This window comes from Vidua macroura, chromosome 6 (genome assembly GCF_024509145.1).
Source record: "Vidua macroura isolate BioBank_ID:100142 chromosome 6, ASM2450914v1, whole genome shotgun sequence".
NCBI lineage: Eukaryota > Metazoa > Chordata > Aves > Passeriformes > Viduidae > Vidua > Vidua macroura.
The window spans coordinates 38,511,086-38,520,065 of record NC_071576.1 but is presented as its reverse complement, the minus strand read 5'-3'; the positions used below and the strand labels follow the sequence as shown (position 1 = coordinate 38,520,065).

The window sequence follows — 8,980 nt, the reverse complement described above, 5'->3', positions numbered from 1 at the left end:
GGTGTGATTAAACTGACTCTGTGCCTAAGCAGTGATGCCCCAGGCTCCAGCTCAGGGGTGCTGGCTGTGCAGGCAAGCTGCCTGGGTCCCACTGCAACACAGGAACCATCAGCCTTCAGCCCACCTCAGTCAGCACCACCAGCCCTTTCAGAGCCGGCAGGGCACCTGTGTGCCTTGGGCTTACTCCTCCATTGCTCTCCTCCTGCTGCCTTCCCTCCAGGGGACACGTGCAGTTTCACAGCAGAAAAAAAATAATAACCAGGCAGTTTTAACAAGAATGTGAAAAAGAATAAAAAAGCTTTAATTTAAAAATTAAATTAAAAAGAGAGAATAAGCAAGAGGCGCTTTTGCCCTTCCCATACCCTGCACTTTCTATGGTTCCTCTTAGCCGCTCCCACCATGGACGGAAATCCTCACCCTGTACAGAGCTGGCCCTTGCAGCCCAGAGCGAAGCTAAGAGAACAGTGGAGACTGCAGCAGCAACTGGCCTGGAGAGCCTCCAGGGCCACCAGCAAAATCATCTGAGAAGAATAAAAGATTAAAAATAAAACCCAGAAACCCTAATTACTGAATTCTTATGAGAAAAGTCTTAAATAATTTAAATAGTGTGAGGAAAGCAATGCATCCTCTGTGCTCCAGTGTGTGATAGCAGTAGAACAGTGTCCAGTCAAGCTGCTCCCAGCATGGGGTTCCTGCAACAGTGTTCAGCTATGGTCTTGTCCAATGTCAGCCATGTCCCTGATTGCTGATGGCAACAACTGTGCTGCTGAGAGCTGGGGAGGAGCAGGGTGGTCCTCACCGGGAACTTCTCCCAGCTTGTGCTGGCCCATGAAGCTGCTGTTTTGTCCATGGGAATGGTTGGCAGCCGTGCCCCGTGGGGCAATACCAGCACAGGACAGGGTCTGTCAGCAGCATGGCTACTCCATGGGAGGTGAAGGTCCATCCTGGGAGCTCACTGCTGGTGAGAGCAGACACCCCGTCCTGGTCTGGGAGCTCATCCTGCTCTGGGTGACACCCACACCACCTGTATGGGGCCAGCTCCACTGGAGACTGCATCCATACAGATAGGGAATAATAATATTTCCCCCTATTAACCAGCCAGCCTTGATCTGGGTTTGAACCAAGGCTCCAACTATTTGCAGTACTCCCTGGCCACTCCTCCCAGGGTGCTGGGAGACTTCCTCTGAGCCTGCTCCACAAAGGACATAAAGGATTGCTCTACAACCTCATCTCCAACTCACCAAAGCCCCTGAGGGCTGTGTGGACTGAGCCCTGGGGCCATTGAGCAGAGGCAGAACAGGGTACTGTACAGCTCCCAGATCTCTGGAGGAGCCAGGCCTCAAGGTGAGGTGAGCTAAAAAAGACTGGGAAGCCACATTGGCTAAAAGAAGGAAGGGAGGAGACCCCACCCCTGGCCCCTGGCATGGGGAAGTTCCCCTGTAACACAGGTAACACAGGAAGGCTGGAGCAGCTTGACCTGCAGGCACTGCCTGTTCTTGCAGCTGATGTCTTCCATCTTATCTACAGGCATCCCTTTGGTGGGCTGGAGAGGCTGTGCTGCCGACTCCGTTCCCTCGGGCTGGGCTGCGGCGGTGGGGAGAGGCAGAGGGAGGCCCTGTGCCCTCCCTTCTCCAGTGTGCTGCTTGTACCCCGCAGCCACTGTCCCCAGGTGTCACAGGCTTCTCTCGGCAGTGAGGTATTTGAGTGCAGCAGCCCCGTATCGCCGTGACAGGTCCTGGTGAAACTCCTCCCGCAGTGTCTGGAGGCAGCCCCGGTACCCTGCGCTCAGGCGGAACTTGGAGATGTCGAAGCTGGGAGCGTGGGGCATGTGGATCATGAAGGCATTGGGCAGGACCAGCAGCTCATACTCCTGGGGATAGAGCAGCAGCCCTTACCATCATCGGCTTGGCAGTACCAATGTCACTGCCCAGCCACAGGCCCCCAACACCCAGCGGTGCCAGGAGCCCCTCACCCACCTGTGCATCCAGCTCCATGATGTGGGAGACTTTGTTCCAGCCGAAGCCGACAAACCTCTGGTCATACTTGGGGCAGTCTCGCCTCACTACAACGTAAGGCTCAAAGTCTGGCTGCCATGCCACGCGATAGGGCACGGTGGCCGTCCGCCATTTGGCGTAGTCCGTTGGGGCGTGGCCTTTTGGCCACACGTGGTACCTACAGGGAGAGATGGAAATGAGAGACTGAGACAGTAGAGGATGCAGGGGGTCTGCTACTCCCCTCTGAGACAGGGGGTGCACAGCCCCAAGCCACAAGGGTACACAGCTGACTTCTGCTTGGATGGTGGGACAGTGCTCGTCCCTACCTGAAGGTGTAGAGGGAGCCCATGTCCAGCATGGAGAGCAGCTCTGCTTTGGATTTGGGAAAGGTTAGACGGTAGTGCAGGGTCTCAAATGCTGGCACGATGAGAGCTGCCTTCCTCTGGGGCAGCTCCAGCTGTTGGATGGAGTTCCTGTGGTAATAGGAAGGGTGTGAGGTCTCCCTGACTGTGAGGCATGGCCACAGCCTCCTTCCTCAGCCCCTCCAGCCTGTCCACTACTCCACACGGGTATTAATGCGTTTTGAGAATTTGCAGTGGTACCACGCAGGGATAGGAGGAGCAGGGGAACCCTCACAGCCACAGCTCCTTCCACATCTGCTGGTGTCTGACAAAAGTAAAGGCAGGACCCCAAGGCTGAACACAAAGGAAACAGCTTCTGCATATTGAGAACTGCTACCCAGGGCATTTCCTGAAAACTCTGGTGCTTGGGGAACCCAGCGGGCTGAGCAAGAGCCAGCTGGAAAAAGCCTTACCTGAGGTAATCGTAGAGGCCATACATGGGCAGGAAGTCGATGTCCGTCAGGAAGACGTACGGCGTCTGCGTGTTGGCCAAGGCCACGTTGCGCAGGAGGTTGATGGGGTAGAACTGCCCCTCCTTGTAGACAATGTGGTAGGCGACGTTGCGGCGGGCGCTCAGCACCTCTGAGGCCTGGGCGTAGCGCAGGAACTGCTGCGCCTCGGCATCCGACATGTACAGCGCCAGGCTGATGGGGCCTGCCCAGTGCTTGCAGATGGCCTCCAGCATCTGTAACCTGGAGCAGAGGGCACAGCCTGAGCAGCAGACCTGCCCTGCGGCAGCTTCTGAACCAAATCCAGAACTGGGCGCCTCCAGAGAGCCGCAGGCCAGTTCAGGAAGGTGCAGGAAGAACTGATGCTCCCAGCTTGGGGTGTTGTTTCTCACTGCCACATGCTGGCGTGAGAACGATGAAATGAGATTCCCTGGTAGCTCCAAAGCTGTAGAGCCTGCCCAGAGGAGTGGAGGTGGATTCCAACCTCCCACCAGTCCTACTAGCAAGTACCTGTCCATGGAGAGCTGGGCCACGAGGGTGACATCGGTGGGGTTGGGAAGGGGCAGGAACTCATACTGCAGGAAGAACAGGTGGATGCGGTGCTGCATGAGGTGCTGCTGGCGGAAGTCATAGCAGGGATCATCCTCATCCAACTCCTCCAATGCCTGCTGCAACTGCAACACCATGAAGGTGAGGGAGAGTAGGAGCCCCAGGGGAGGTCTCTGCCCACCCAAAGCTCTGGGGCTGGGGGCAGACTCGCAATCAGCCCTACCTGGTCCCTGGGTGGGCTGGGAAGACTGGCACAGCCAAAAAGCTCCCTGCGCAGCAGGTTCCCATCATACTCCAAGAAGGTCAGGTAGAGGTTACGGAAGAACTCCACATGCTTGTTTTTCACCCGCAACTTCTTGGGCGAGTTCCAGTGGATCACCTGAGCAGTAGTATGTCACCCCATGTAAGGGAAGTCAGCAGCACCAGGCTCCCCAAACCCTCAGACTCCATGCTGACTCCCGTGGACTTCCAGTGCCTGCATGGTCCTTCAGGCCCTCCCCAGTCTCAAAAGCGGCAACCCCACCTACCTTGAGATCTGAGAGCTCAGTGTAGCACTGCTCCGAGCGGGTGTGATCAGAGAGCTGCACATTCCAGAAGCAGGGAAGCCGGTACACCAAGGATGGGTCCTGCTTGATCACCGCATTGAAGATATCCTAGGAGAGAGAAAGGTGAGTGCATGGGTGGCGAGGAAGATCCCCTGTGTGTGCAGTGCTATGGGAATGCAGAAGGACCAACCTGTCTCAGAGGACGGACAGTTACCTGATCAGCCAGCGAGGTGGAGAGCATGCTCATGAGCTCCCGCTCTGCTGTCAGCCGCCACATCTGCTCCCAGCCCAGGCGACGCAGGCGGTCCAGCAGGAGCAGGATCACCCCTGAGTGCCAGGGGAGAGGGCACTGGGTCACTGAGAGAGCACCCAGACACTACAGAGCTGAGGCACAGCTGCTTGCATGCCTTCACCCCTGGGACATGCCACTTCTCTGTGCCTACCCACAACCCTGGGATGCTGTAGCAGTCCTCTTGTACCCACCACTTTCCTACCTTACCTCAGCCTCTCCCAGTCTCCCTGTGCCAAGTACCACCTCAGCTGCATGTGCCATGAGGCTGCATCTGCCACCCTGGCAGCCCACACTCACCTGTGTTGAAGCCACGTCCCAGGGCTGGCCATGGTTTGTGGTTTTTCCACAGGTTGCCTAAGTACCAGTCACTTTGGTTCTCCACCAGCCCAATCACCTGCTTTTCTGAGAAAACAGAGGGACATGGGTGCAGCTCATCTTGCTGCTGGTTCAGAGGGCCCAAGCAAAACCACTCTGCTGATGCTGTGGCAGGCAGGCACTGCCACCCTGAGCCCAACATCCAAGGCCCTGCCCGGGCCCCAGGGGCACCCTGTCCTCACCAGAAAACTTTCCGAAGACAGCCCAGAGCTCTGCAATGTCGGTAGCAAAGGTGATGTCCGTGTCCAAGACAATGACCTTGGAGAGGTTGGATGGTAGTGCCTTGGTAAGTGTCAGCTTCATCAGCCCATAGATGCCAGAGTAGTGCTTGTTGGGGATCCATGATACCTCTGGCTGCAAGGCAACACACCTCAGGGCTGGGCATGGCCATGCCCCTTCCCCTGCCCAGGCAGGACGGCTGCGTGTCCCAGAACCCCATGCAGAGGAGGCCAAGGGCACGCAGAGCTCTGGAGCCAGCTGAGCCTGAAGCATTTCCTCCAGCCACCAGAACCCCCACCTGGACCTTAGTATCTCACTGGGGCACTCAGTTCTGCCACAGAGGCACTGCTACTGCAAGGCACCTCCCCACCCCACCTTGTGCTCCCCTCTCAGCAGCACTAGCAACAAGCCCAGAAAGAGGAGGGAGTGAGCCAGGCATCAGCAAGTAAAAATCAATCACCCTCCATCCACTCATCCCTCCTCTAAGCATTATCTTGGGACAGGGTAAAGGGAGGGCAAGCACCTGCCTTCAAGTCATCAGCATTGTAGAAGCTGACGTGGACGGAAGGCACCATCCAGGACTGGAAGAGCGTCTGGAGGATCTGGTGGGCCACCGAATCCGTGATGAAGTGAAAGTGTAGGGGATTTTTCCTGCCAAGGGCAAGCACAGCAACATTCAGCATCACAGCAGAATGAAAAGGACATAGTTCGCCATCCCACTCATGGAACAGACATCAGCTGAGGGGGCAAATGGAAAAAAAAACCCTCTGGGGGAAACAAATTCCACTCTGTCCCTCTAAACAGCGGCACAAGGGGTAGGGAGAGGTCCTAGAGCCCCTCTTCTGCAGCACTGCCCCGCTGCAGCCTGCAGCAGCTCATCTGAGAACCCCAACTAGCAGGCTTCTGGCACAACAATGTCCCCATTACCTGTGGAAGAGGATGGATTTCACCAGGGTGACCACGTCCCGGCTCGCGTTGTGCCCAGCACACACAATCGCGACGTGAAGGAGCTGCCCAAAGACAAATGTGCCTTTTTGAGACTGGACACCCCCTCCTTGCAGGGGCTGTCAGCTCCTGCCTGGGACCACACTACAGGAAGAAGCTTCAAAACCCAACCTTTCCCATGCAGAAGGAGCCCCAAAGAGAGATGGGAGTTCCCTAACTCAGAAGCAGGGAGCAGGAGTCTTGCTGCCACTCCTCCTGTCTGGTCTCCTTCTCTGGAGAAGGAAAATACCCTCACCCTCCGACCACCATGGAGAGCCAGGATGAGGCCCCAGCGTGGCCAGAGCACAGGGAGAGCAGTGCCAGGTGAGTTGCTCATATATTCATTCTTCACAGGGTCCCAGCCTCCCACGCAACATTCCCTATCCACAATGCCACTGTGCTGGTGCCATCACCCACCTCACACTTGTGCACTGTCCGCTGCTTGGGGCAAGCTGTGTGGTTGCTCTTCTCACCCCCAGGGGGGTCTCTGTCCTCGGCAGAAGCCCCCCACTGCGGGCTGCCATGGCTGCCCTCCACCTGGGCCTGGCCAAGCTGCAGCCGGAGCTGCTGATTCTCCTCCTCCACCCTGCGCACACGTGAGGCCAGCGCCTCCCGCTCCACATCCTGGCTCGGCTGCTCGCCCAGACAGGGTGGCAGCAGGAGGAAGCGGCCATCTGTGGAAGAGATAGGGGCATGCCAAGGCTATGGCAAGGCCAGGAGAGCCCAGGTGTGAATGCTGGGGCAGACCCACAACTGAGAGGTCCCAGCACGCCTCACAAGGGCCCAGCCAACATCTCAGCTCTGTTCTGCTGATCTCCAGAGATGTCCCTGGAGATGTCCTGAAGTCAGATACACCTTTAGTGACTTGCATAGCCAGAGCACTGCCCGCCCTCTATTGTGGACTGACCCTTGATCTGAGGAGGATGAGAAGGACTCACTCACATTCGAGGCTTCCCACAAAGAGATAGAGCCAGGAGAGGAGAATGGCCAGGGTCACTGTGGCGAGCAGCAACTTCAGCTTCATGCGCCAGGAGCGCAACATGATGTGCTGGCAGGACATGGGCAACAAGGATCAGGTGGGCAACCCGAGTCCGGTTGGCCCTGGCATCCTAGAGCCTGTGAGGGACAGGGGAAAAGAGAGAGATCTCACCACTAGCCCTCACCCAGGTGTGCCAAAATCTCCCCAGCAGGACATCCTCCATCACCTGCTCCCTCCAAAACAGTACCTGGGCAACTGAAGCAGCAAAACAGACACCCACTGCCTCTCCAGACAGCACACTCCTCCCCATGATGGAACATTTACCCCCCCAAGACTTGTCCCACCATCCGGACTGGACTGCAGAGCCTGGGGGGGGGGGGGGGATCTCAAACATGGAGAGGAATGGGGATAGGAAGGAGGCTTCCAAGAGATTTTACCCCAGCTTTGTGCCTTGCTCCCTGCCATCCCACAGGCCTAGGGCTCACAGAGGAGGGGAGAGGTAATAATGCTAAGAGGCCCTCCCGAGCTGTGCGGCGGGTCCCGCAGCCTGCCCGTGGGAGGGGCGAGGTCTCTCCCCCGGCGCCTCGGCCGGAGCGCGGCCCACGCAGGGCCTGGGGGCTCGGGAAACTCCCGCATTCAAGCGCCGCCGCCCGCACACTTCGATGGGAAAACCCCAAACACTTCGGTGAAAGTCGCTCCCCGGCCGCACTAGAGCACCGGGCGGCCGGGGCAGCCTCCTGACCCCGCCGCGGCTCTGCCACCCGTGTTACATGAAAGCCGGCGCTTTCATTCCTCTGCGCCGGCGGGACGCTCCCCCGACGGGCAGAACCCTGCTGCCGCCCGGGACCCCGCGGGGCCAGGAGCCCGGGGAGGCAAAAACCTCGCGGGGAAGGAGACCCCTGCCCCCCGCCGCAGCCTGCCCTCGCTCTTGCACCCCTGCCCGCGGCTCCGCGCCCTCGGCGCAGCAACATCTGGACAACAAAAGCTACCCTCGGGCTGAATGGGCCGGATTAGGGTCTGCTCCCCCTGCACACACCCCGCTGGAGCCCATTGATGTGCAGATGCCCGTGGGGCCGCGGGGGCTGGAGCCTAGGAGAACACATACCGCCGCCGCCGGCCCTCCCCGCGGCCCCTGGGGCCGGGTGCAAGCTCCAGCCCGCTGGAGGAATTGCAGACGGATAGCCCCATCCACTCTCAATGAAGGATACCCAGGCTCCAGAAGGGCTGGGGCATGGCCAGCCCGAGGGAGCATGGCCACGCCAGCCCACTGGAGATACAGCTGAGCTCCCGTGGCAGTAGGCACGGCCCCAGAGAGCTGCACCCCTTTTCCTGGCAGAGAAGGTGTCTACTGGCATCACAGCTCCCTGCAAGCCAGGCCCGGGCTTGACCTGCTTTTGTGCTCTACAGAGCAGGCCAAGCACAGGCATGGCAGGGAACGGGGAGCTGACACATGGAACACACCAGGCCCAGACACCCCTTCTCCCTGCCACAGCCACGGGCCATGCTGGACATAGCGAGATCTGCACGTGCTGCTGCCAGCCTGTCTCCCACATGCCGAGGTTCACACAAAGTTGGAGGGCTGTTCAGGCCAGGCTGGAGGGGAATGGAAGGGGGGCATGGTGAGGAAAGGCCAAGGAAGTCAGCAGCACCCAGGGGAGGCTGAGGGGCAGGGAAGCAACTTTAGCACAAACAAAGGAGAGAGAAGGTGATGGCACACAGCAGCACCCGTCCTACTCCCACTTGCCCCCATGGCCCCTCATTGCAGGAAAGGTACTCCGTTGTCGCCGGCCTGCATGGGAACACAGTACTAGGATGGCAATTCTGTGGGACCAGATGGGACCAGCAGGAACTCAGTTTTCACAGCCTCTCCCAGAGGCACTCAAGGATCCATCCATCCCCACCTCATAACACCCCCACTCCTCCGGCCACCCCTTGTCCTGCTCCTCACCTGGCTGCTTGCCTTCCCCCCAGGCGCTGATTTCCTTACCTGCCTCTCGCCTCCTCCTTCCCTGGCGCCTCCCAAGCCGGCTGGCAGCCCACTGCTACTGCTCCCTCCCAGGGCTGCCGTTCCCTGTCCTCCCTTTACTCCTCCCTTCTAGATCTGACACTTTCCCCCTCCTCCCCGCTCTCAAACCCAAGCTCCCCCCGCACACCCCGCCAGCCCCCCCTTTCAGAGGAAGAAAGAACAAACAA

General features: G+C 58.7%; 1 protein-coding gene across 4 annotated transcripts in view; it reads right to left on the bottom strand.

The window, feature by feature from the left end:
- Positions 1 to 280: 280 nt before the first annotated feature.
- The window catches only part of LARGE2 (LARGE xylosyl- and glucuronyltransferase 2), a 23,881-nt gene continuing 15,181 nt past the window's right edge, over positions 281 to 8,980 (bottom strand). For all 4 annotated transcript variants that reach the window (XM_053979381.1, XM_053979383.1, XM_053979382.1 and 1 more), the window contains 14 exons: positions 6,751 to 6,924; positions 6,226 to 6,482; positions 5,752 to 5,834; positions 5,348 to 5,475; positions 4,788 to 4,955; positions 4,528 to 4,632; positions 4,153 to 4,265; positions 3,921 to 4,046; positions 3,617 to 3,772; positions 3,355 to 3,518; positions 2,809 to 3,087; positions 2,321 to 2,467; positions 1,977 to 2,172; positions 281 to 1,870 (listed from right to left, as the gene is read on the bottom strand). In XM_053979381.1, coding sequence (XP_053835356.1) covers positions 1,673 to 1,870; positions 1,977 to 2,172; positions 2,321 to 2,467; positions 2,809 to 3,087; positions 3,355 to 3,518; positions 3,617 to 3,772; positions 3,921 to 4,046; positions 4,153 to 4,265; positions 4,528 to 4,632; positions 4,788 to 4,955; positions 5,348 to 5,475; positions 5,752 to 5,834; positions 6,226 to 6,482; positions 6,751 to 6,868 — 2,238 coding nt within the window. In that variant the 5' untranslated portion in view covers positions 6,869 to 6,924 and the 3' untranslated portion in view covers positions 281 to 1,672. The remainder of the gene's footprint in view (positions 1,871 to 1,976; positions 2,173 to 2,320; positions 2,468 to 2,808; positions 3,088 to 3,354; positions 3,519 to 3,616; positions 3,773 to 3,920; positions 4,047 to 4,152; positions 4,266 to 4,527; positions 4,633 to 4,787; positions 4,956 to 5,347; positions 5,476 to 5,751; positions 5,835 to 6,225; positions 6,483 to 6,750; positions 6,925 to 8,980) is intronic.